The sequence below is a fragment of the Camelus ferus genome, chromosome 32 (genome assembly GCF_009834535.1).
Source record: "Camelus ferus isolate YT-003-E chromosome 32, BCGSAC_Cfer_1.0, whole genome shotgun sequence".
NCBI classification, from domain to species: Eukaryota; Metazoa; Chordata; class Mammalia; order Artiodactyla; family Camelidae; genus Camelus; species Camelus ferus.
The window spans coordinates 14,285,735-14,313,438 of record NC_045727.1 but is presented as its reverse complement, the minus strand read 5'-3'; the positions used below and the strand labels follow the sequence as shown (position 1 = coordinate 14,313,438).

At 42.4% G+C, this 27,704-nt stretch overlaps 1 protein-coding gene across 2 annotated transcripts; it reads left to right on the top strand.

Annotated features, from left to right (window-relative positions):
* The first annotated feature begins 41 nt into the window (after positions 1-41).
* Positions 42-26,198, top strand: EWSR1 (EWS RNA binding protein 1). Of its 2 annotated transcripts, none has more exons than XM_032471958.1 (17): positions 42-163; positions 4,231-4,267; positions 4,407-4,458; positions 5,705-5,828; positions 10,328-10,514; positions 12,509-12,676; positions 14,201-14,412; positions 15,359-15,539; positions 18,320-18,357; positions 18,893-18,925; positions 19,250-19,368; positions 22,655-22,784; positions 23,649-23,774; positions 24,224-24,386; positions 24,821-24,918; positions 25,381-25,633; positions 25,806-26,198. In XM_032471958.1, exons 1-17 carry the CDS (start codon positions 151-153, stop codon positions 25,843-25,845), a joined length of 1,974 nt encoding a protein of 657 aa, XP_032327849.1. In that variant the 5' UTR covers positions 42-150; the 3' UTR covers positions 25,846-26,198. The 2 variants fall into 2 exon arrangements, with proteins under 2 accessions (XP_032327849.1, XP_032327850.1); XM_032471959.1 differs by having other exon boundaries at positions 87-163; positions 18,323-18,357.
* Positions 26,199-27,704: the final 1,506 nt, after the last annotated feature.

Sequence of the window (27,704 nt, the reverse complement as noted above, 5' to 3'; positions counted from 1 at the left end):
AACCTGTGATTCATCCCTCCTTCTCCCACCCCTGTAGCCTGGCCCGATGGTAGCGCCCGAGGTTGCGGATTTCGCGCCTGCGCAGTGCGGCGCCTAGAGGGAAAGCGAGAGGGAGACGGACGTTGAGAGAACGAGAAGGAAGGAGAGAAAATGGCGTCCACGGGTGAGTGTGGTGGAACTGCGGTCGCGCCGGCGACGGCCAAGACTCCCAAGTCGGGGGCTGCTCGTCTTTGTGGGTGGCTGGGACGGCTGAGTGGACTTGCCGAGAAAGGTGTGAGGTACCCGCCGCGGCCCGAGGAGCTCGACGGCCGGCGTTCCCTTCCACTCCCCTCCCCCCACCGGGCAGGCCGGTTCTGGAACCTTCCGGCGCCCCCAGCGCGCGGGGGGCTCGAGGCGGCAGGGGCGCGCGGGGTCTGCCTTGGCCTCCATTGTGTGTTGGCCGTCCGGCCCCGAGCTCTCTGGGCCGCCCGCCACGTGGGCGGGGCCTGCGGCCTCAGGGGCCTCGCGTGGGGGTGGGGGGAGGGCTCGGCCAGGCCTCGAGCCCCGCACCCCGAAACCGGCGCAGGGGGTGCCGGCGGCGGCTCTAAAAACCGCAGGCCCAGTGCCCCTGTGACTCTCCCCACCTAAACTCCCATTTCTAAGGAGGCAGCCCAAGCCTGGGGGTAAAAGCAAATAAACAAAAAAGGCTTTTCGGATTTGTGAGCCGAGGGGCGCCGACCTATGAGCGGGAGCCCTGTCATCCTTAATGCCGGGTCGGTTGGGGCGACCGGTCGCCGAGTTACCCCCTCGGCGGGTTCCAGCTCCAAGCCGAACTTCTGCCCGATTGGGCTTTCGACGGAGTGCCCCCCTCATCCCATTTACAGCCACCCAATCGGCTGACTCTTCTGGCTTCATTTTTACCATTATTAATTGTCCTTCCTTACCCAAAAAGCAATTAAGTGGCTTCCCAGGGCCATTTTTCAGTAAACGCCGAGGGAGATCTGTTGTATAATAAGGCCATCCCGCATTGTGAGGCCAGAAATCCCCACCGAAAGAAATGTTTGGCCTCTTTGACTTAGGAGAAACAAAAGGCCCCAGTCGGCGTATGAATTTGCTTAAGTAATCGTCTCGCACGTTTATTCATTCGCCTAGGTTAAGCCGAGAGGCTTGTTTATTTCGTGGACTGGTAGAAGAGAGGGGAAGGAGCCGCGTCCTGGACTTTGAAAGAAAGCCGGGTGTGGGAGCTCGAATATGATGTGTGGGGTGGTCCTTGCTGCTCGGAGTGTTTTAAGAGTGTAGCCTAAACACGACCTGCGGTTTGCAGCCTGTTCCTGCACTAACCTGCGGTTATTGGTAGGGTGGGGCATTTTTGCTTCTGGGGGTATTCTTAGGCAGCCGGACTACAGGCATTAGAGGCAGTTGGAGAAGACCAGAGGGAAGACGGGGAAAGCTCTGGGTCCTTCAGAGTTTTCATTTGAAACGGGTCCAGAATCCAGCAGAAGGACAGTTTAAGAACTCTCCCCAACTGTGTGGTCAGTAAGCAGGCAGGTAGATACTGGCTATTAGTGCTAGGGAAAGGGTTCCCCTAGAAGAGTACCACGATCCAAGACTGTGTCTTGGTGGGAAGTGGTTTCCTTAGAGCTCTTTCCACCTTCCTTTTCCACCTTCCTCTTCCCTGCCATGTTTGAATTCTGTAAGGCGGGAGTGCTTTTCTCCCTTCCCTGTTAAAGTTTGGGGAGTAAATACGTGTTCATATTTGTGTATGGCTGGACAGTCCAATTTTTTAATCTGTTTTGCTCAGACTGTTCACTGGTAACCACCTACATACTATATTAGAATTACAGTTGTGGTTTATGCAGGCACACAGTAGTTAGCCCTGGCTAGGGGACCTTTGGGGAGTCATGTAACTTACCTGGACTTTGGTTTCCTTTCATTCAGAATGAAGGAGTTAGGCTAGACCTTTTAAGAGCTTTTTGAGCCCTTAGATTCTGACCTTACAGGAAAGCATTTTGGCTCCCACAAAGTTGTCCCATAGTGACTGTAACTCATGATGTAGTCTGGAGCTCTAAATCTCTACAGTTGGGACTGTGACTGCCCTAAAGTATCTTTTAAAAAGCCACCACCTTGGGTAATGCTAGATGTCTTTCTTCCTCATGTATAGCATATGTAGAAAAGTACTTAAAGTTTCTGGCCACTTGAACAAAAAATTACAATAGACTCCCAAGTAACCACTGGTCAGACCAAGAAATAGAACATTGTGAACACTCTGGAGGCCCCCCTAGATCACAGCCCCCTCTCTCCTCAACCTGACCTGTTTTTTTAGGGTAGTCTTCAGCTGCACGTTTAGAAATTAAAGAACAGCGTAACTACTAAGTAATCTGACCAATGTATAGCTGTAGATTTTTGAAGCCATGTAATATTTGTATGCTGTAGATAGATAGTATAAGTTCTCATGAAACTCTTTTGCTACCTCCTTTAGCCCACCAGTGTGGGGCTAAATCAGCTGGTTTCCCACTGATCTGAGATCATTGTTCCGTATCATCTTTGCCAATTTTACATTTTACATAACTGCACTTGTGTGAAAAAGCAACATCCTCTTGCAAACATTGAACTTAACATGTCAGCGATTTGGAATCATTTCTCACAGAGACCTCAGCAGAATGTAGGTTGAAATACTTGATTTTTGATACTTCACTGGTGTGTTTATTTTGTGACTACCACAGAGAAGAAGTGATTTGCATTTACTTTTTATGTGTCACATAGAGGGCTAAGATTATGTTGAACAAATCAATTTGTTCATTATGGATAACCTTTGGCAGTTGATTTGATAATATTGGTGATTCAGGGTTCTGAGTTAAGGGTATACAGAGGAAGGAAAGTGGTCTAGTGAAGTGTGGAGAGGTGAAAGCCAACTTAAAGTGATGGGTTCAGCAAAATGCCCTCCGGCTAGGCCAGGTGACCTGTGAGGCAGACTTTGGATAGAGTAGGGATTGAAACCCCTCCGTGAAGAGCTGTCAGATGTTCTTGCAGATGAGAGACTGCTTTGTGATTGGAAAGACCTGGTCGGCCTTAATGGCAGTATTGTCTTCTAACATAGAATAATATGTGTAATTCTTGTGGAGAGCAAAGAATTAGGCAGGGTTTTTAAAAAATAATTACTTTGACTTCTTTAAAATATATATATGTTAATTAGTAGTTCCACTTCTTGTAGACACCTCCGTAGACTAGAGGGGGGTTTTAAGTCCCTTTCTGTGCATGTAAATGTCATACGAAAAGGAAAATTTTAGAATGGTTTATTCAGAAAGAGGGGAGATGGGGAAGAAAAATTGTGGGGGGGTTATTTTTTAGTTGGAGTCACTTGAGTTTTTAAAAGATGCTATCTAAAACCAGATTATTCCCCAAAAGATTAAATGCTTTCACCTCTGCCAGTTAGCATGATTCTGCCTGAACTCTTCTTTGCTGGGACTCATAATGCGTTTAGTTTTTTTAGTTATTCTACACATGTAGCCCTGATACAGTCAGCAAACCCTCTGGGGCACTGGATTGAGATGACTGCCCTCTTATTTTCTGCCATGTATTTCACAGTCCTGAGGAAGTTATGGTTGGTCTAACTTGTTCAAGTGAGGGAGTGATTTAAAAAAAAAAGTTTTTGAGGAGATGTAGCTACTAATGTAACCATTCTCATGTTCAACATTGTAATATTGTTACATGCCCTTTTGGAGGGGGGTGCAGGGGGAGGTAATTAGGTTTATTTATTTATTTTTATAAGAGGTGTTGGGGATTGAACCTAGGACCTGGTGCATGCTAAGCATGCACTCTACCACTTGAGCTATACCCTCCCCACCTACATGCCTTCTTTTTATGTGAAGATAAAACTTCAGATCTTCTTGGGTTTACCTTGTTATGTTAGTCTTAGGATGTTGATCATGTATTTGAAGTGACAGCCTGTGGTTAAGGGGGGTTTGTGGTTATGGGAACATGCAAAGTATCTTTGCCAAATCAGCTGACCTTGACATCATTAGCTGGCAGTATATTCAAATTTTCTGAGGTTAACTAGCCTAGACTTATTTTTTGGTTTGGTGTTGAGAGATAAGAGGTACTCAGTTGGTTGGACCTGTGTTGTCCTGTAGATCCTCTCAATACAGGTTAAAAATATTCATCTTCCTGCCACCTGAATTCCTCCCCTCCTTTTTCCTTTTTCCTTGTAAATGCTGGCTTCACCCTATTTTCTTCTCTCCTTGTTTTCTCTAGATTATAGTACCTACAGCCAGGCTGCAGCCCAGCAGGGGTAAGTCAGACTTTTACAACAGTACTTTGGATATGATTGGTTGTTTTTTTAGAGTACAGAGTTTTGTCTAGTTGTAGAGGATTTAGTAATGGAATCTGGATGTTCTCTATTCAGTTTCTGCATTTAATTTCTCTTACAGCTACAGTGCTTACACCGCCCAGCCCACTCAAGGATATGCACAGACCACCCAGGTAATCTTTAGGACAATTACATGTGGCTGCATCCCCAAGTAAAATATTTTTGTCAGCCATTAAAACAGTAGCTAGCACAAATCTTTTTCAAAAACTATGTAATAAGAAAGTATAATGTGCTTGTAATCATAAAATGCACAGGCATTTAAACTTTGAAAGGGGATGTCATTGTAAATGAAACTGTCCTCAAACTGGGAGTTACTAGCTCTCCTTTCTAGTATTGTTTCTCGAGTTAGGTGCCTTGCTCCATGCTTGTTCCTTCTACCTATTTTATTATGTTTAAATTTATTTAACTTAATCATACAGCAGTTCTGCAGAGGAAGGTGATACTGTGACATTTTGCAGGTGAAAAAATTGCAGTATATGGATACTACATTTGCCAGTGGTTGCACAGTAAGTGATAGGTCACCTCTTACGGCTGCCTGACTAGAGGGCTTCTGAGCTCTTTCTAGTACATGAGTCTGTGTTTTAAAGCCTAGGCCAACAGATACTAGAAATTAGCCACCTAGTGTTCTCAGGATCACCTCAAATTCTGAAATGACTTATGGCATAAAATGGAGACTGATAGCTCTGCCATGGAAACATTCTGGGCCAGGCAGAATGTGATACCTGGCGGATCTTACATAATTGGTCATTCAGATCTAGAATCTAATCTTGCTAACATCTGGAAGAACAGCTTATTCCTTGCCAATTTGACATATTACTGATGTCCACATTCAGAAGATAGTATTTTTGATGTGCTAACCTTAAGGAGACATGCGCTGTTCTTGTTCATTTTCTTTGAAGTGGTGTGATAGTTTTTAAATCCTAGTCTTATCTGAAAGTCCAGCTTTCGGAATTGTCTGACAGATTTTAGCCCTGTTTTCATTTTCTTTCTCTTTGTTCATTTAATCTTCCTAGCATTTGTTCCCATTTGCTAAAACTGTGCTACACTTTAAGTGCTGGCAATTATACACCTGTCATTGCTTATCATCTGAGGGCATCTTCTATCTCCTGTATCATTAAACTGAGATTTGCCTAGTTATTTCAGGAACTTTTTTGTAGTTTTTGAAAATGAGTGGATTAGTTAAGGGGAAACAAGCATTCATGATACTGTAATCACCTGGGGTTTTTTAATCTTTTTGTTAGAAAACATATTTTTGACTTCGGTTTTCCAATTTAGGAACTTAGAAGTAAGTCAGTCCATTTTATTGCTAAAATACATGGTTCATATGTGAAGTTCTTGAATCCTTTTTTTTTTGAGCAGGCATATGGGCAGCAAAGTTATGGAACCTATGGACAGCCCACTGATGTTAGCTATACCCAGGCTCAGACCACTGCGACCTATGGGCAGTCCGCCTATGCAACTTCTTATGGACAGCCTCCTACTGGTAAGACTGGAGAGACTATTGGGTCACATTACCTGGGATGTTTGCTAAGAAGCTTGTTACTGTGCTCTTGCGTATTTATTCTGGTCAGTACCTTGGCATCTGGGAATCCTTTGTTCTTAGGAGGAGCTTGATTTTTTTGTTTTGCTTTTTTCCTTTTCCTTATAGTCTCCTTGAAGGATCTTTTAATAGAATGTGGGTGGGATAAAAACTCCAAGGGGAAAAAGAACTTTTCCTTTTAATTGTTTTATACAGTGTATTGAATAATCTCAGGACAAAGTGGAGAATATGTAAAAGATTGTACTAATGCTAATACTGGGTAAGAATGAGCCTTCTTAAACTGAGCTGCTTAAAAATCAAACTGATTTTCACATCTGTTTGCTTCATCTGATAGTGTGCCCTCTACTTTTTGTTTTGTGCTTTCCACAGTAGAAGGGACCAGTACAGGTTTGACTATCCTGCTCATTCTTGCATGGGAAATGCTTTCCATCTTGTCTAACCCTGTAATGTTAACCCTTAGGTGTTTCCATTTGTTTAACCCTCAGACTTTCTAACATCACACACAAGGCGCTAATGGAAAGCTGCTTCAGGTGCCATTTGCAGATCCATGTCCTTTTTCTTTATGTGATTTTGGGAAAGGTTTTACTTTGTTTTATTTTACATTATTTTGTGTCAAGCCTTAATAATAGCTGTTCACCTTCCCAAAGGTATTTCAGATGACTACTCCCCAGCTGATTTCCTTCTACTCCCTAAGGGGTAGATTGCATGATTAGATTTACTTAGAGGAACAGATTTCCACCCTGCATGTATTATGTTTGTCTGTTGGTTGGTTTCCAGTCCAGACACATTTTATTTTCTGTGTAAGTGTTAATTATTTTAATCCATAATGTGTCTTAAATATATATAACACCATTCCAGGGAGCTAAAAAAAAAATTCTAAGAATTGGAATAAATTATATCCTAATACTGGGGTTGAGAGTGGAGTGTGAAAATTTTACAATAACTTTTTTATGTGTAGTGCTGTGTAACATTTCAGGATCCCTACATTCTCCCCACCACCCATTCCTATCATTATTATAAGAATATTTAATACAAAAATCTTAAAAATGTAAAAACTTATTTTTCAAACTACCTTCAGTCCCCAAGTTATATATAGTCTTATCAGAGTCATTAGTAGGGAGAAATCCTTCTGTAGTTTGTCTCACTGCATGACAATGTCTTGGATTTGATGGGAGGTACTTCCTAATCTAGTTAATGCATATTGTTAAATAGGATGCAAAATGTTTACACTTTCTGTGGATGTTAGTTGGCAACTATAGGAAAAGCTGGAACTGAATGCAGTTTATATTTTTAGTGCAGAGTTTTGAAATTGTGAGATGAACTTTACATATTTAAGCTATTGCATTTTTAATGAGATATAATTGACATGTAACATTAGTTTCAGGTGTATAACGTAATGATTCAGTATTTGTGTATATTGTGAAATGATCACCACAATAAGTCTAGTTAACATGAATCACCACACATCCTTTTGATGAAAACTTTTAAGAGCTACTCTCTGCAATTTTCAGATACACAGTACAGTATTGTTAACTATAGTCACCATACTGCATGTTACGTCCCCATGACTGATTCATAACGGGAAGTTTTGAATCTTTTTGACCACCTTAACCCATTTTAAAAACAGAGTCTGAAAATAATACCGCTTTGATCTAGCCTTTGGAGTCTTTGGGTCATTTTATGGGAACATGATAAAGTCATTTATCGGAAACACTCCTAGGTTCTATAGAGCTGTGTGTTCACATTGTCATCGGCTGAAAAAGTCCCATCATGACTGGGCATGAAAAGTGTAGGACATTCTAGTACAGAAACCAGTACCCCTGATGAACAAGCGATTGCACTTCATAAGGAATGTTAGTGTAGACTTTATAGTTATGGAAGACCTTTTATACCTCCCCTAATTCTCCCATATACTTTTGGAGTCTAGGAACTAAAATTAAACCTGGTGAGCTAACTAAGGCTGAACCAAACCAAGTTCAGGACCCTAACAGTAGTAAGTAGGTTCAAGTACACTTAGTACTTTTTTCCTTACCTCACATTGCATTGATACATAAAAGTCATTGGGTAATTATTAGAAGAAATATATGAAAAAGACTCTTTTCTAGAATGTTTTTAAATTAAGGATCATGAGAAGGGGGCTATAGAAATCTCAACTCATTAGTTGAAATACGAATCATAAACTTTAGTTTTTACTGTTCAAGTTGAACAAAAATTTTGGTTGGTGTGATATTTCTTACTCATTTTTCCTTAAAGTAGTCAACGCATAATAGATGTGTTATATTTCTGCTTTTGGTCTCTTTTACTGTTGTTAAATCATTTTGCTTGGCTGTTTGTGCGGGTACTACAGATTAATTAAAAGATTATTGATTAACCTAGTGTCTGTTAGTGTAATCTTTAGCATTATAAGGATCTGTTACTGGATAGTTTTATGACATGCATTATTGCCCTTACCAGTTTCTTGTTGGTTTTTAATTGTTGTAAATCTTATAGATGGCCTGTCACGTAGGGGGAAAAATCTGTGTAGGAGTAAAAGGGTAGGTGGAAATAGATTCCAGTTAAATTTAAATAAATGTGTGCTTTATATGGTTGACATTAGGATTCTGCAAACTTTTAAATTAAATTTACAGTTCACATGAACAGCATGCCAGCTCAAGAAATTTCCCTTGTTTTGGCTCCCCATTTTGTGAAATACGCTTTCACATACATTTCAACCCAGCAGATTTGAGAAAGAGATTACTGTCTTTGTATATAATTAATTTCAGAATCTCCCTACAATATTTGGGATGGAGAAGAAAGTATTATACTCTGCTACAAAAGGTGACACTTAAAGATTGTACACAGGGAAGTTGATACTTGTTTTTGGTTAGTAACATGTGTACAGTAAAGACACATTATTCTAACTGAAGTTTAAGACTAAGACCCTAAATCTTAACTAAAATAAGCAATCGTCATTCAAGATAAATATTTTAAGTACTGAAAGTTTTTTACTTCAGTATGATTTGGATTTTCCTTTGATGGACATAAATGCTGACAACTAGACATAATTTTTTATTGCATGGCTTACTTGTGCTCATTGCCTAGGAGGGAGGAAAGCCAAACATCAGGAAAGATTGTAACACCTCTTACAGCAAAGGGACTCAAGTTAGGAGCTGCAGGTTTGAGGGAGTTGGGACTCCAAGCCCAAGTTCCGGATGAAAGGGAACTTCATCTGATTTGGCAGAGGCAGGAACTAGAGAGGAAACCTAGCTTGGTTTCTGCACACTGTGAGGGCAGATCTATAACACTTGGTTAGAGAAATAGCAAGGGGACTACAGGATTCACCTTTATTGTTGAGCAGGGAAAAGACCCATTAGCTTGTGGTAGGTAAATAAGAGAAATGGGGGTGGGTAATTTGATGACTAGCCCAGAATCTCAGATTGTTTTATTATGTGAAAAACATTTAACTTTTCAAGGTTTATTTTGGGAGTGTTAAGTTTAACTTAAAATATTATTTATCAAAAAAGTTAAATAGGATAACCTTGGTCATGTATACATAAGCAGATATAATTTGTATATATAATATCTTTTTGTGCCATTTCAAATCTTAGTGCTGGTAAGAAGCATTTTCTTAGTTGTTTGTTACCCGAAACTAAATTAGCAGTTCTTAGAGTGTTTAATCAGTTAATACCTCTAACTGAAAATTAAATACATATTTTCTTCAAGTTCCAGTTTCCTTAAACATAAACTGCCCATGGTGCTTGGGGCTGAAAGCAAGTAATTCCATATGATAGGTTTTAATGCTAAAACTGGTAGCTGGATCTTTATTTTATAGCTATTTTAAGATGCTGTGTCATCTGCCTTTTATCTCCCATTCTGGGACATTTGATTCCTGCTGGGGAAGTTTTGGGGTACTTAAGTACTTAGTTGAAAAACTTAAGAAGGCCTGTTAGCAAAACCAATATAGAATTAGCAGAAGCAGACTTGTCTCCTATTGAATGCTTTCAAGGGAAGCAAAGGGAGCCCTTTTTTCTATACCAGCACTTTTCTGTGGCCTACTCTCTTTCCTCCTGTTAGGTGTGGTTTAGAGCAAAAGAGACAGTGCTTTATAGGGAACTATATTCAGTATCTTATAGTAACCTGTAATGAAAAAGAATATGAAAGTCTATATATGTGTGTATATGTATGACTGAAACATGCTGTACACCAGAAATTAACGTATTGTAACTGACTGTACTTCAATTAAAAAGAGAGAGAAAGACAGTGCTTTGCTGACAACTAAGTATTTTCAGAGAATTTAGGCTTTTAAATATTGGTTTGTTGCTACTTTTACTGAAGGGGAGATATTTAAAGGGGTAAAGTATCATGATGGTTGAAAGTACATGGTTTACAAATTGTTCTGCCAATGAGCGTGTAGGCAGATCTCTGAGGAGCCAGAAATCTGACGTAGCTCTCCTTTGTTCTAGGTTATTCTACTCCAACTGCCCCGCAGGCGTACAGTCAGCCTGTCCAGGGGTACGGCACTGGTGCTTATGATACCACCACTGCTACGGTCACTACCACCCAGGCCTCCTATGCAGCTCAGTCTGCGTATGGCACTCAGCCTGCTTACCCAGCCTATGGGCAGCAGCCAGCAGCCACCGCGCCTGCAAGGTAAGGCCCCCGTCACTTGCTCCTCACGCTGAGGTGCAGCAGCGTCAGGCTTTCAGGAAAGAGAGCAACCCTGTACACTTAGAGAACTCGTGACTTGGTTCTTTTTTAATGCTTACTCACATACTTAGGTCTCAACTGTTCTTCCGTCCTTAACAGTCACACCACACATCCTTCTTCATTTAGTAGAGAAATGGTGCCATCCAGGGGCCAAAATGAGGAATGTCACTGAGCGGGTTGTCTTGTTTCAGAAGAGTGGCCTTTTCTTCGGTAAGAGGAGGCTATTGTATTTACTTTGCTAAAGCTGGAAGAAAATTGAGTGGTTTCCTCACAACTGTTATAATTGTACTGTGATGCTTTTCCCTTGGTTTTATTGACCCTGTAAATGGGTAATAGCTTTCTCTGGGAAGAGCACTGTAGTTCACAGTTGGGGGTGGGGGGTGCATAGCATCACGTGTTTTCAAGAAATAGTTGCACGATCCAGTTGTCAGGAAGGGATATATCCATATCCGGAAGTCAAACATTGGTGTCTCAGCTTAAGGAGTTGACATGATTATCTCTGTATTATGTATTGGCTTGGTAATCTGATACCACAGGCAAGTATAAATTCTTAACTGGGGGCCCTGCTATGGGGTGAATATTTGGGCAAACTAAGTTCATGCTCCATGACTGATTAGCAGGTAAACAGTATTAATTACTACTTAACAGAAGATTTCAGGTCTTTGCTTTAGGCAATGCACTTAGGTGGCTTCTGCATACAGTCTTGAAGGAACATTGAAATCTGTTTGAAAGAAGACTTTTTAGGGACTAAACAAGAGATCAACTTGTAACCTAGACTTTTTGTCTGCTGTAGAGGTAAGAAATTAGCTCTGGCAAACACTGAGATTACTTCTAAAATGCACAGTGAGTAATCAGAGCTACTTGATAGTTTACATCTTCTAGACAGCCTGTGCAGTGGTTAGTGTTAAACTGATTCCTGTAGGGCCCCATTTCAGTTGACCTAGAGTGTTCTCAAATGTTTGAAGTCCTATTGCAACAGTATATCCAAGCCACAGGGGTGGGGGTTATGTATTTACTTGTCTTTGAATTGAATAAATCATCCTTTTTGGTTCTTTTTCTTAATTTTTCAATTCTTAACACTTTATAACAGCAGTTTATCTCGTGATCAGTGACAGCTACTCCGTTTTCCACTGGAAAGAGGGGGCTTGTGACCCATTTCAGCTCTCAGAGAAACCAGTACTTCCACTTCCTCTCTGGTCTGCCTGCTGATTCTTGGGCTTGGCTTGAAATAGCTCAAGCTCACTTTTTACAACGCTGTTATAAACTGTTAGGGCTGAGGGGTAGTAGAAAACTCTTTGTTTTTTTCCCTTGGGATTAAGATTGGTTTTTGTCACTTAGCAAGTATATTTCCCAGTTCATGTGTGTTTGTCTCCCCGTCCCCATGTGTGCCCCTGCCCTACTCTGGTGTTTCCATATGGAGACTTCGGGACATGATTAATTTGTGGCAGTTTGTGCTAGGAAATTTTTTTCAGGTCTGTTCTTAATAGATGACAAACGTAAACCCACAGCTTGTCCAAACTTAAAAATGCCATGGACTTTTGTAAATGTTACTCTAATCTAAAATTTGCATTATTAAAGTTTCTTATTTGTCTTTAAGTCTTTTTTGAGAAAAAGCATTTTCTTCCCACACAAACCACCTCTCCTCTCAGGTCTCTTAAATTGGCAGCACAAAATACTGTAACTGCCTTTTATAGCTGTTGATATGGAATGAATGGAACGTGTCAGTCTCTTCTGTGAATGTGATTGATTCTCCCCTGTCTTTAGTGTTCTCTTCCAGCAGACAGACCAACACTTGGTTTGATGTAGTTCACTTTACAATTGCATTTCTGTCCAAACTCAATCCTAACATTGCCTATTGCTCTTAGATTGTAGAGTTCTTACCCAAGAGTTTTGTGGTTGAGAAGAAAGAAGTCTCACTTTTTTATTTCTCCTTTTAGACCGCAGGATGGTAACAAACCCGCTGAGACTAATCAACCTCAATCTAGCACAGGGGGTTACAACCAGCCCAGCCTGGGATATGGACAGAGTAACTACAGCTACCCCCAGGTGCCTGGGAGCTACCCCATGCAGCCAGTCAGTGCACCGCCATCCTATCCTCCTACCAGGTCAGTCTCCTCACTCTCCTGCTCAGGGCCTCCAGTGAGCTAATAGAATAACAAAACAGATTTTTTTTTCAGGCTGTTGACCAGCTTGCTTCTGCTTCCTCAGGTGAGATAATGTTATCTGACTCTTCCAGTGATAAGTCTGACCACATACTGTACATTAAAACCTCAGTCCTAGGTTCCAGTAGCATTGCCTGACAGCCAGAAACTCTTCTCTCTAAATACAAAAACATTTTTACCACTCTAGGTTCTTTCTTTTAACTTTGTTCTTTCAGTTTATTCATGTGAGAAACAGAAGTGCATGAAAGCAGGTAAACAGAACCATAGAAGCCACCTCCTTCAATGCAGTTGAGATGGTAAAGTGCAGGGTATTGTTTAAAAAGAGAAAGAAAGAAACTTCACCTTAATCACTTTATATTCAGCTTAATTTAGAGGTCCATTCATGCACCAGTCTCTTAATGGTTAGGCTCAGGCCTTTCTGTCCTTTTGACTAAGTGTTTCCTTGTTCTGCGTTTTGTCTTCTGTTAACCACACCAGCAGCTGTCCAGTAAGTAGAAGAAGGACTGCAAGTTGTATCACATTTAATTTGATGCAAGTTTTCAAATGAATTTTCTGAATTGTGTCCTAAAGTGTTTGCTTAGTTTTGGTAGAATTAGCAGTTCCCTTTTGTACTCATTTCATTGGTTTATACATTAAAGTGCAGCAGACATGAGCAGGTTTAGGAGCAAATCCATCTGGCTGGGTAAGTGTCTCTTCACCTTGGAGCAGCAGCGGCAGGGCTTGAACAGCCCTCCCACTGGGCCCGCCCACACTGCTACGCTGAGAGCACTAACCTGGCGAGTTGAATAGGTACCCTTGGTATGGAGAGAGGCTTTTGGATCCTTACAGCTCTGGTGAAGGAGGTAGTGATAGAGGCTTAGTTTAATTGTACTTAAAATTGTAAACTGTGTTGTCTTTTTGTTTTTCATTATCATGGTTTATCCAGAGTTTAGTACCAGTTCTTTGAAGCTTTATATCTGTATAAGAATGTACCTTTGGTTAGTTTCCCTGCTGTGTAGATGACATGTAAAGATGAGTATCAATCTAATACAAATCTTTCATACAGTACCTTGATTCTGACTTTCCTTGTCTGTCTTTTCTCTATTAATGCTCAGATTTAATGGCTGATGAGCCATGTCTGAAAGTTTGAAACTATGTGTATACCAAAGAAATTTGAAACCTAGACTTTTATCCTTAAGAGGCAAATGATCACACAGACACATGCTGAGTGGCCTTGTATTTCCAGAAAAATGGTCATCACTCAAGGGAATTATTGAAGGCAACCTTAAAATATCCCTTCCCTCTCATTCAGAGCTTTATTCTCAAAACAAAGATATTTGCTTAATTTTACATTCAATGATACGTTGATAGGTAGAAAGTAATTACATTTTGAAGGGTTTCTATGTCACATACTATGAACGTCTCATATTAGAGGACTTGAAGAAGTAAGCCACTCCTTCCTAATGAGCTCTTTTTTTTTTCTTTCAGCTATTCCTCTACACAGCCGACTAGTTATGATCAGAGCAGTTACTCCCAGCAGAACACCTATGGGCAGCCGAGCAGCTATGGACAGCAGAGTAGCTATGGTCAACAAAGCAGCTATGGGCAGCAGCCGCCCACTAGTTACCCCCCCCAGACTGGATCCTACAGCCAGGCACCAAGTCAATATAGCCAACAGAGCAGCAGCTACGGGCAGCAGAGTGAGTTGCTAAGAGAGAAAACTAAATAAGAATGATGATGTTTGGAGTTTTTGAAATGGGGAAATGCTCTTTACCGTTGTATACTTTTGAAGTCCAGGATGCATCTGAGGGTATAATATCCTGGCTTTTCTCCAACTTAGTTATTAGTATGCCTTACAAGAAAAGAGTTTGTAACTAACCAGAGAAATGTTTTAGAGTGCCAGCCCTGCTCTCTTTGGGGAGGTCACGTGCAGTAGGTGAAGCCAGCATTCCTTGCGGCCTGCCCACCCCAAGTCAGAGAGAGAGAGCAAGTAGTTACTGAAGAATACTGCAATTTTGATAGTCATGTAAATGCTGTGGGTTTTGGGGGTTTTCTTTTTTTTTGGTTGGGTTTTTTTTTTTGGTTTTTGTTTACATTCATAAAGCCAAAAAAAACCAAAAAGAAAACCTCACAGAATATTTAGTTTTACTTACGTGGAGAAGTAACCAAAAACTCAAAGCTGACTTCACAATATAATCCCTCCCTCAATTGTTGTTGTCTTTTAATTAAATTCCAACCATTGGTATGTCTCGTTACGACAGTGAGACGAATAGTGCTACTTGATGGAGACCACCTCTTAGCAACACCCAAGAAACCTCAGCTCTTTTTATTTCTTGAGTGTGGTTTAAAGAAGCAGCTTTTGGAGACATCTTAGGATACAGAACCCTGTAAATTGTTGGCCAGAGTCCCTTTTTTTGTTTGGGAGTGGTTTATTCTAACTATATGAGGTTACTTCGGCCTTGATGAACCAACAGCTTCTTGTTGAACTTTAAACAGCCTACTGATTAGGGGTGCTTAATCAGGTGTAAAGAAGATGGTGCCTTGATTAGTGCCTTGCAGTTGAGAGTTCTGTGATTCCAGGAGGAAGTACAACAGGCAGTGGTGTAAATGCTGATCCATGGCTTACAGATGTGACTCTTTCCTCAGGTTCATTCCGACAGGACCACCCCAGTAGCATGGGTGTTTATGGGCAGGAGTCTGGAGGATTTTCCGGACCAGGAGAGAACCGGAGCATGAGTGGCCCTGATAACCGGGGCAGGGGAAGAGGGGGATTTGATCGTGGAGGCATGAGCAGAGGTGGGCGGGGAGGAGGACGCGGTGGAATGGGGTAAGAGCAAACCTTTTCTCCTTTTATCTAATTTTGTTTCATCCATAGGATTTTCAATGGAAAGAAGGGACTGAAAGATATAAGAAATTTATTTCTGCATTTCCATGGATAATCTGATGAGCCCAAGCCATCTTCCAAAACATGGAAATGTCATCTGGGTGGCATATATATATATATATATATATGTAGTGGCAGTTTGGTTTTTTCCCTGCCAATCTACTTGGTTGGGTTGGGGAGAACAAAGAATGGTTTTGAAACTAGAGCTTTCAGTTCCCTTCATGGTTTCCAGAGGTCAGAAGCCTCTGTGGGTAATAGAGTTGGGATGGAACACACACAACCCTTCTAACAACCTAGGTTTTTAACTAATTGCCTCTGAATGGTTGTCTTGAAATACCTGGTATATATACTGCAGAAAAGGAATGCAGCTGTTTTCCACAATGTTTGTCCCCAACTTCTGTTTGTACTTGAAACTGTTGAACATAATGATGAAGATCTTGGTCCCATAACCCTTTAACTATGACCTGAGTGCACCTGGTACACAGAAAAATCCAATAGCTTTTTACACAGTTATGTATATAATTATAGGATCCCTCTCCCCATTGGAGATTTTGAGAAGTCTAAATCGGTTTGACCATTTTGATTAATGGCACAATCTGGTTTAGAAAACTGTGTTTAGATCAGTAACAAAACCCTGCTACCTGTGCCTGCCCTTCCCCTCCCTTCTCCCACCCTCTTCCCTCCCCAGTGGCTATACTTTGATGAAGGTGAGGTATAATATTGGTTAACATAATCCAGGAGGCTCAGTTCTGTGTGTGTTCTGTCCCTGTATAATCTAGTAAAGTTATGCAGAATGTTAATACAAATATAAATTGGACTTGGTGCCACTGTTGGTTCAAGGGAAAACTGAATAGAATTTCTTTTTTTTTAGAAATGTACTTCAAAATTAAATTAAAAAGTTGATCTTTAATTTTTATATTAGCAAATCTGTTTACTATTGAATACTGGTTTAAAGTACTATTTTTCATATTCTGCATAACTTAAAAAGTCTTCGGTGAAATCTTTATTGGAAGAAAGTTATTTTACAATATGTAAAAATTTATGAATAATTTGGTATAAAGTAAAATTAATCTTCTGATTTGGAGAATGTCATTCCATTATAAAGGTTTCACTTTGTGGGTGTTTTAAATAGATGTAGACACTTGAAATTACTATCATCACGTCTCCAATCACCTAGAATTCTTAGTATTTTTCTATTGCAAAACCAATTTCAAGTTTATTTATTTTAATTCTCCAGAAATAATAATTCTACTAATTTTGCTAGTCTTTGCTAGCAGAGGGGTACCCTCTTTCTGGATGAGAAGTTTCTCCTGAAGCCATAGGAAAAAATCATGGCTTTCCCCATAGGTTTTTCAACAGACTGTGAAGCAGTCGGTTGGATCCTTTGGGGACAGGACAAGGGCCTTCCCCTCTCCCCTCTTTTTTATTGTGGTGTGGTGATGGTTTTCAGTGTCTTCTGCAGGTAAGGCACTCAATGTTGTTAACATGCCCTTTTTCATTGCCTCAGTATTTTGATATTTTCATTGGCTGTTAAACGTGGAAACTTTTTAACATGCTTTGTCGCATTTATATGCTACAGGTTACAAAGTGAGAGCCTTGTATACACTTCAATACTTAAAAAGTACCCGTACTCAGTACTCAGCCGGCAGCATAATGAAAAGTGGGACTAGACACGGTGTCCATATGGAGAGGAAAAATATACATAGAATATTTTTAACAAAATGTATTCATTGTATAAATGGAATCCTTCTGTAACTTTGGTAACTGCATACTTGTTGTTTGGTAATGAACCAGAGGAGGTATAATAATACTCTAGAATTGTGTAACATTAAAGTGTAAACTTTTGTGTTTAAAGAGAGAGAACATTTTATGGTGTGTACTTTTAAAAAGGAAACAAAGCTGCATGCAACAGCTTGAAATTGTATATTCAGGTATTAAAGGTGCAATACTGGTTAGAAAAAGCTCAAGGCCTCCCACTGAGGAGCTGCCTTTACTTGATTTTAAAGGAAAAAACCCAAAAAGTCCCAATTGCTATTTCTCCCCCCATTAAAATACGTAAGACAGTGATTTTATACTGCCACCTCATTGTTCTCAACTTATAACGTCTATAAAGTTGCACCCCCAGTCCGTGGAGCCTTGGTATTTGTTGTAAATTCTCCTTTCACAGCGATTGTTAAACTCATTAGTGCCCTGAAATGTATGGCTTTATGCTGAAGATCGGCTGGATGCGTCCTCTGGTGTGTGCTGTAGGCCTTTACTGTGGTGTCTCCTTTATTATACTGTTACTTGTTAGGAAGCCCAGGGCCTCACTTAGCTCTCCCATGGGAGAGGTTGAGGGTGCACCTTTATGAACATGAAAGGTTCATCACAGCAGTTGCCCCAGCTTGCTGTTCCTCCATACCAACTCTCCCTGTGTTTTAGCTGATGGGGCGGGTGTTTAGGATGTATTTTTTCCCCAGTTTGCCAAGTATTGCACTATTAATACCAGCCCCTGAAATGAAAGGAAACAACCACACTGGTGTGTACAATCAGACAAGAAAGGTTGTATATAAAGGAAATTTGAGCAAGCTGCCCTGAAGAAAGGCATAGTGACAAGATGAGAGAGATGCATTGTTTGGAGATGTGTTTAGCCAGTGCCCTTCTTCCCCACGAGCCCCCCCAAGGCTCAGAGCGGTACTGGCTTTTAAAGGGAAAGGCCTTCATTTCTTCGTTTATCCCCCCAGCAGCGCTGGAGAGCGAGGTGGCTTCAATAAGCCTGGTGGTAAGTTTTTGAGTATTACCATGGATAGTGTTTAAAAAAAAATACAGTCAGTTTTTAGAAAACTATGATTTTTTATTAGTTTCATAAGCGGTTTAAAAATGATCTATACAAAAGAGACTAATGGGTACTGCCGGCATTGTCTTAGGGGTAATAAGGTTAACCTATGGTTACAAAACAAAGGGTAACTTGAAGTATTGAGCAACTGCTTTTGTAATATGGGGGAGAATACGTTTTTAAATTTGGTTTATTTGGAGGAAAAAAGTTGACTTAAATTTAACACTAATTTGGCACATAAGCATTGAGAGTGTTTATTTGGTTAATGGTTTAAAAGCAAACCAGCAAAGAAAAAGCAAACCCTAGCAAATCTTTCACAAATGTTAAAGGGGCACTGCTCCATTTTAGCAGTGCGAGTCATTTTGAATTTAAGAAGCCCCATCAAATGGTGGTGTAGTAGATAGTTATGTGTGTTTGTAAGGTTTGTAGCTTGCAAGACGTGCACTAATAATATTTTATATGATCTTTTCCTGGTTGGCAGGACCCATGGACGAAGGACCAGATCTTGATTTAGGTAATTTTGAATTCCTGAATTTTATATTGTGCTTTATAAACAAATAGCACAGAAGTAAGTGCATATTGGAGTTCAGCAGCGTGGTAGATTGATGTGATATTTTTGCTGTCAAGGGCAGTCTGGGGCTTGCTTTATCATGAGTGACTACTCATAATAATCTTAAACAAAAACAAAGTAAACCAAAAGTTCCATGGCATTGTTTTTAGTGTGGTTGGTAGTTCTCTTAGCTTTGTGGTGAATACCAGTGGGCAGCAGTGACCAGTTGGTTAATAAGCCCCCATAGGTACATGGCAGTAACTCCTTCTGTGTACTCTTCTCTGAAAGGCCCACCTGTAGATCCAGATGAAGACTGTGACAACAGTGCAATTTATGTGCAAGGATTAAATGACAATGTAACTCTAGATGACTTGGCAGACTTCTTTAAGCAGTGTGGAGTTGTGAAGGTAAGTAAAAGCATAACTATGTCATCTGGCAGATCTTCCAGCCACAGAGCATTTTAAAGAGACTTGAGAGTTTCTGAAGTTGCTTGACTTTTCCTCCTAGACTGTCCATATATGGTTTGCTTATTAAAATACATGCCCCCCCAAAAGCCATTTTTTAATAGGAAAAGAAATGCTAGATATGGTTTAAGCATACTTGATAACTCGGGGTCATTTTTATAATTATCAGTTAATTTGTAAGAACACTTACATGAATACTACTTTTTTGTGAAATGTAGAACATAACATAGTTTTTAAAATAATGAACACTTGTGTATCTGTATCCCAGCATAGGAGGTACAACTTGATGAGTACCTTTGAAGTATGTGGTATATTTCTCCCCTTCCTAGTTTTATCCTTTCTCCCCACTCCCATCTTGAATTTTATCATTCCCTTTCTTCACTTTATAGCTGTACCCTCAGTAATACTTTGTTTTACATAATTTTGGAGAACATTTATTAAATACTGTAAGGCAACACTATTCTGGAATTACACTGGGAACAAACAGATCCTTGGAGTTTATGTATAGTGGGGAGCATACAGTAAAAAGGAATATTGTTGTGTGTGTTCAGTGATAGTTAACTATTAAGGAGGAAGAAGTTTGGGCATCCTGTGTTTCATTTAGAAGTATATCACAAGTTACTCATACATTTTCTCAGTAGACAGTTGGACTGTTTCTAGCTTTTAAATATAGAAGCCACGCTCTAGTGAACATTCTTGTACATGTCCCTGGTGCACTAGCTTCTCTAGTGTGTGTACGGTTGATTCTTGTTTGTCTTGGCAGTTAAGTTCTGTAAAGTCACTGCAAACACTGAATTAGTGACTGCTGAACCACTGCTCCTAGGGGAAGTATGTGCACAGACATACGTCTCACGTAGACCATAATCATCAACTGTAGAAACAGCTCATCCTGACAGATCCTGTTCACTTTATCTTACAAAGACAACATAAGGGTCAGAAGTGTGACTTGCCTAAGTTGGTATTCAGATTCATCCAACTAGTCCCAGAGCCAGGACCTGTCAAGAACACTGCCCCGTCCCCCCACTCTCATCCTCTGGTCATTTCTGGAGAGAGCTAGAATGAAAGGGGAGAGCATCACCTTGTTCCTCCTCAGCTGGGAACATGTGCGTCAGGCAATTTCAGTTTTTCATGCTCTGTGCATGTCCGCAGATAACCACCAAAAGTGCCACAAGTGCTGAATTTTGGAGTTAGAAGTAAATTTTGACCATTAGGCAAATTTGCAGATGACTGAATCCATGAATAATGAGACCTGATTGTACCCAGGTGTAGAACTGCTCATTCTTAAGGTGTGTACGCTTTTATCCTTGCAGAACAGCTGGTCCTGCCAGCACTCGGACAGTACTTCCACCACAGCCTCACCCTACTGGGCATCCCCTGATTTTTTTTTTTTTTAAACTTTCACAAGTCTGGTAGAAGAATGTGGAAGTGTGTTTTAATTTGCTTTTCCCTGCTTGTTAATAATGATAGTCTAATGGCATGCTGTCTTTGAAATGCCTGTTTGTGTCTTGTACTCACTTTTCGTTGGGAGGTTTGTCATTTGTTGATTTAAGCTGTAATTCTCTGTACTGTCTGAATGCTGATCCTTGTTGTTGCAAATGCAAGTCTCCCAGTTTGAGGCTTTTTTATTCATTTTCTTTTGAATAATAGGAGTTCTTAATTTTAATGTAGTTGAACTCATCAGTCATTTCTTTACTAGTTTGTGTCTTTATTTTCTTTATTTTTATCTATTTGCGAGACCATTTTAGTCTGGCAACATCTTTTAAAAGATCCACCTTTTCTCCAGTGGTATGTGATGCTATCACATAGAAAGTGCTACCCATACCTGGATCTATTTCTTGGCTGTCTGGTATACCTTTGTTTATTTGTGTGATCCTGTGCTAATAGCACTGCCAATTAGTCTATGCTAAATCGTGATACCTAGTAAGGCAGAATCTTCTGTTTTATTCTTTTTATTCAGGAATGTTTTACTGTTTACTCCTTGCTCTTCTATATATATGTTTTAGAACCAGTTTATGAAGTTCCTTAAAAAAAAAAAACCCAAATGGATGTTTACTGAATCTATAAGAAATTGACATCTGTATAATACTGAGTAGTCTTCCCTCCCCCACCATTAACATCATATTTCTCCATTTATTAGATCTTTGGTAAAGACCATCTCCTTAAAAGTTCTGCAGATCTTTATTAGTTTTATTTTTAGATTTATTTTTCAGTTAGTGGTCTGTTTTGAATAGCATTTTCTGATCCAGTATATAGAAATAGTTGATTTTGGTAAATCTTAAATCATATAAGGACATTTTTCTCTCTACTTGTGATTTATATTATGTTATTTATTCAGTATGTGGGATTTTTTCCTAGTTAAAGTAATGTTTACTATCAAAATTTGGTAAAATGAAAGATTAAAAAATACACATCCTATCATCCACATCACTGTTTTGCCACATTTCCTTTCAGTTTATGTATCCTTTATGAAAACAAGGTGTTAGCATGGGCCTGTGTATATAAATAACTGTTACCTTTTTTTAGCCCTATGAATAGATACTGTTAAGTATCACTAGATATATAAACATGTGTATAGATTAGACTTTGATCATATGCACATTTAATGCAAAAAAACGCATGAAGTCATATTCTTGTGCAGTGTGGCTACTGAATTCAAGGCACTTGTATCTGGTGTTGAGCTGAAAAACTAGTCATCCGTTCTATCTCTGGAGGAAATACTGGCTGTACTGAACTTGAGATAATCGAGAATCCTTCTAGCACACTACATTCTGTATGTTGTACTTAATGGTTTAAGGGTAGTTTTTACTTTATGTGAGACATGTCTAATGTGATGACATCAAAGCCTGTCTGCGTCCTGAGAGGTGGCTGCTCACTGGGTGCCTGTTAGTGTGTCACACGGGGTGTTGGGACAGGTGTAAGGACAGGAAAAGATAGCTGGGGAAGGAATGGGACCTGTACTGTTCACAACAGTTGGGGACTTTGGGCCTGTTTGGGTCTTTATGATAAAACACATCTTAAGAGGAAAAAGTCATCTAAGTGCGTATTTGTCGTAGCAGTTTAGGAAATAAGTCACCCATAATTCCACTACTCAGATAAATTAACATTCTTCTGTGTGTCTGGAAAATTGCTGCTTTTGACAGTATCAAGGACTTCGCTGAATTCCACTTGGATTTTTTCCTGAAAACTAGTATATTCTGGTCACAGCTTAACTCCGTTATTTTACGCCTAGATGAACAAGAGGACCGGACAACCCATGATCCACATCTACTTGGACAAGGAAACAGGAAAGCCCAAAGGTGATGCTACGGTGTCCTATGAAGACCCTCCCACCGCCAAGGCTGCCGTGGAGTGGTTTGATGGTAGGGACGCTGGGTCGACAAGGGCGCACTCCTGGCCTTCTCAACTCTGCCTCCCCTGGGGCACACGGGGGGGCGGGTCTGGTGGCAAGTGTTGCATGTGACAACTTGTAAGTAAAGAAAGGATCTTGCTCTAATGTATTAATTTTGGCTTTTAGAATGTCGTCCTCTGAAGTGGTTCTAGGGACCAGGGACAGATAGTTCTCCCCGTGTGGCCATAGGGCATGGCAGGGAGGAGGAACGAGTCGTAGGAGCAAGGAGACCCTGTGTCTGCTCTGGATGCCTGTTGGGAAGCTGCTCACCTGGCTCCCCTCAGCCATATTAGGACCTCTTTGCTAACCCTAGATTAAGAGATCCCTTATTTTCAGTCATGGTTGTTCAGATCCACCTTGCTAAAGTTGTTAGTGCTTTCCTAAGCAACGATACCAGAAAGTGCAAAAACCCCACAGCTATCTGAGCCATATACATTTACACGTATCTACGTGCATGTAAGTGCAATTTATATGCATTTATATTGACATTGATCTTGGAATTTCACTTCACACAAAACCAACTTGAAACTGTCGGGTTCTGGCTCTCCCTCCCCTGTTGGCCACCTTGTGCTCTGCTGTCCCTGCTTCTCACCCTGGTTTGTTTTTTTGTTGTTGTTGTTTTTGTTTTTGTTTGTTTCTTTTAATGAAAGGCTTTCCTGGCCTTGCCAGTAAGAATCCAAGGGAAGATCATGGGCGAGCACACTGATGCAGTGGGAACGATTGGGCCTGATAACTGGGCGGGCTTGGTGAAAAAGGAATTGTCTACTGCCTGATCCCTCAAGGGGGCTAGGAATTGGAGGTCGAGAGTAATTAATGTTCTGTTACCTTGTTCCAGGGAAAGATTTTCAAGGGAGCAAACTTAAAGTTTCTCTTGCTCGTAAGAAGCCTCCAATGAACAGCATGCGAGGTGGAATGCCACCCCGCGAGGGCAGAGGGATGCCGCCACCGCCGCTCCGGGGAGGTAATAACCGGACACTTTCTCTGGGCTGCTCTGTTGCTTTAAGAGGTCTTTTAGTACACTTACCTTTGAGAAAGTCGATTTCTGTTTCTAGTGAAGGCAAACCTGTTAGAAATACTGAAAAGGTGTGTAGAGTCAGTAGTAGACTATCAGTGCTGACGACAAAGTTGGGAGTGAAAGGAAGAGAACAAGAGGAGGGGTCAGGGAGGCGGGAACCATGCTGCCTGGGGGTCAGCCCAGGGCCTGCTGTTTATTCATTCTGCTTTGATCACTCGGTCTATATGATAAAGTCGTGGAGCTGACTGCAGTTAAGGACAGAGCCCTTGGGCCTGGGGGAGTAACGGGCCCAGTGATGGGGCAGCAACGGCTGTGATCTCTTCTGAGTCCCTTTGATTCATATATCTTGTAGCACATCTGGTGCTGTAAAGAGGTGATTTGTCCTCTTATTTCAGGTCCAGGGGGCCCAGGAGGTCCTGGGGGACCCATGGGTCGCATGGGAGGCCGTGGAGGAGACAGAGGAGGCTTCCCACCAAGAGGGCCCCGTGGTTCTCGAGGGAACCCATCTGGAGGAGGAAACGTCCAGCACCGAGCTGGAGACTGGCAGTGCCCCAATCCGTATGTACTTCTGGCAGATCGATAGCCTACTAGTGAAGGCGCCTGCGTCTCAGCCCGTTCCCTCCCTGGAGAGGCCTGCTGGATTCTTTTTGTCTGGAGGAGCATAATGATTGCTCTGTTGCGGAGCAGGTGGCCTAATCAGACCTTCCCCAGCTGCTTCAGAGCCTTCAGGAGGTCACAGGTCCACACGTACATGGTGGTCCAGACATTTTACTAGAATGAATGCTGGTCCTGTGGTGTGTTGCTGCCAGAGGCTGTGGCTTGGAAGCCACCTTCTGTGGACAGAGCCCCTTAGTGGTGTTTGACCCAGGTGCCGCTGGTGGTGGTGGTGGTGGTGCTGGTGGTGGTGTGCAGGCTGTCTGCTCAGGTGGTGCTTGTGCTTATTCAACTTTCTTAGTTCAGTAAGTGATTTTTGTTGTGATGTAACTCTGCAGGGGGTGTGGAAACCAGAACTTCGCCTGGAGAACAGAGTGCAACCAGTGTAAGGCCCCAAAGCCTGAAGGCTTCCTTCCACCACCTTTCCCACCTCCGGGTAGGTACCCTTCTCTTCTTGGTATTAAGCCTCTTCCGTTAACTTGGTGGGCTTAGTAAGTGAACTGCAGGTGCCCGTGGCCAAGAACCAGGTTGGTAGTTTTAGCAAGGGCACCCCTGACTCGGTCTTTTTAAGTCACACTGTTTGACATGGGGGTTGGGGTGCTGACTCTCTCTGTGCAGTCAGAATAGTCAGCCCTCCCCTCTGTATCCGCCAATTGTGTAGTGCTGTAGTTCCTATTTAGTGAGAAAATATCAAAGTTTAAGTGGACTCGCATTCAAACCTGTGTTGTTTGAGAGCCAACTGTAGTTCCATCATCAGTTCTAAATTGTGACCCAGGTGCTGGGGTGAGCCAGGGACCTGTTTCTGCTCTGAGAGAAGACACAGATCCTGGGGGGGCCTCTGCATCACCCATTTTATATTGGCGCTGATTGTCCTCTCCTGTTCTTCCCCTTACCTTAGGTGGTGACCGTGGCAGAGGTGGGCCTGGTGGCATGCGGGGAGGAAGAGGTGGCCTCATGGACCGTGGTGGTCCTGGTGGAATGTTCAGAGGTGGCCGTGGTGGAGACAGAGGTGGCTTCCGTGGTGGCCGGGGCATGGACCGCGGTGGCTTCGGTGGAGGAAGACGAGGTGGCCCTGGGGGACCCCCTGGACCTTTGATGGAACAAATGGGAGGAAGAAGAGGCGGGCGTGGAGGACCTGGAAAAATGGATAAGTACGTGGTGGTGAAAACCAGCTGTGGAGGTGGGATGTGGCCCCTTCCTATCTGTGAGCGGGTCTGACCAGCTCTGGGAAGAGGAGGCAGGAGGCTGGGCTCGGGGCTGCCAGAGGGCTTCCTTCCCTCTCCCCAGGTTAACGCCTTACCCCTTCTCCTTTCTGCCCTGCAGAGGCGAGCACCGCCAGGAGCGCAGAGACCGGCCCTACTAGACGCAGACCCCACAGAGCTGCATTGATACCAGATTTATTTTTTAAACCAGAAATGTTTTAAATTTATAATTCCATATTTATAATGTTGGCCACAACATTATGATTATTCCTTGTCTGTACTTTAGTATTTTTCACCATTTGTGAAGAAATATTAAAACAAGTTAAATGGTAGTGTGCTGAGTTTTTTTTTTCCTTCTTTTAAAGATGGTTGTTTAAGACTAAACAATGGGAACCCCTTGTGAGCATGCTCAGTATCATTGTGGAGAACCAAGAGGGCCTCTAACTGTAACAATGTTCATGGTTGTGATTTTTTTTTTTTTTTAAATAAAATTCCGAATGTTTATAAACAGTCATCCTTCTCAGCCTCTGTTCCGCAGCCGCTGCTCGTCTCCTCGGAGCCTCCCCCTCCACCCAGGTTGCTGCTGGCTCAGGCGCTGTGGTGGGGAGTGTGCGGGGAATCGGGGCCGTCAGGACCTGACAGCGCAGTGCTAGACGTGGTGCTGCCGCCGGCACGGAAAGGGGGTTCGCCCCTAGCCGTGTCTCAGAACATGGGGACGTTGTAGCCCAGGCCTCTGTGATCCGCCGTTGGGAGCGCTGTGCTGGGGTCTCGGGTTGGGAGCCCTCCGAAGGCCCTCTGTGAGTGCCCTTCCCGACACACTGCAGAACAAGGCAGGCCTGCCTCAGTGACTGACAGCTAAAGACAGGGGGCTGTTTTTACAATTTTCTTCCTACTCAGGTTATTGGTGCTTCCTTGATGTTATGGAGTTAGGCTGTTCACTGAATTTTGAAACTTTAAAGAGGTTCCTCTGTGTCCACCTCCTCTCCCTTTCTAGAGCCCGTTTCTAATCAGGCTTTTGCCTCTACTGCAACAGTAACGACCTCCGCGTACCACATCAGTGGTGGTTCCTTCTCAGCTCTCTGGCCTCTGCTGCCCTCCTCTTCCTGACCTCTAAATGAAGGGGGGCCCCAGGCTGGTGTTGGGGCTCCTCTGACCCCCTCACTGCCTGGCTGACCTCCCGCCAATCATGCTGCTGACATCACACCCTCCTCCCAGGTGCCAGCTCCTCCTGGGGGTCCAATGGGCCTAAAGCTGGGCTGGATCCTGCCCTACCCCTTCCTCCACCCCATCTCAGCAAATGAAGTGCTTGTCCCCTTGTCCAGAACCTTGGAGTCCTTGACTCCTGTTCTCTCAGACCCCAACCTAAACCATCATGCACTACAAAATACAGCACAGCCTAAGAGACACCACGCCACCCACCTCCACACTGGCTGGGCTTCCTGGTTCCCTAGGCCCCTCTAGCCCTTCCACCCCAGAGACTGAATTTTTGACACCTTAAGTCCCTGCCATTCTTGACACCCTCCAGGGGCTTCCACCACACTGACCAAGACCCATGAGTCCCCATGAGAGCAGGCCTCCCTCAGGCCCCTGTGACCTGAGCTGCCCTGCTCTGCTCTCCTCCCTGCAGTCCTGCCATGGGGCCAAGGACGCCCCCACCTCAAGCCTTGGCAGGCGTCAGAGCCAGAGTTCACAGCCCTGAGGCCTAAACATAACCAAAAACGTCAATAACCAAAACATCCCTGGGCCCCTGTGTCTAGCCAAGCACTGCCTCAACACATCCAATTCCTAACCACCCCTGTAGGTGGAGCATATGCCCCTGTTGCTCAGGTGAGAAGGCAGGTCTTGCCATCGTGGGAGGACAGGGCGAGAGCTGAAGGCAGCCCCCTGAGACGAGACGCTCCCCTACTTGCCCCTCCACAAGAGTATCTTGTTGCCTAAGGGCTGGGGGACCTAGCAGCATTGGGTACCGATCAGCTACCTCCCCAGCCTGCAGCCACTGCAAGGGAACTACAAGCAGCCC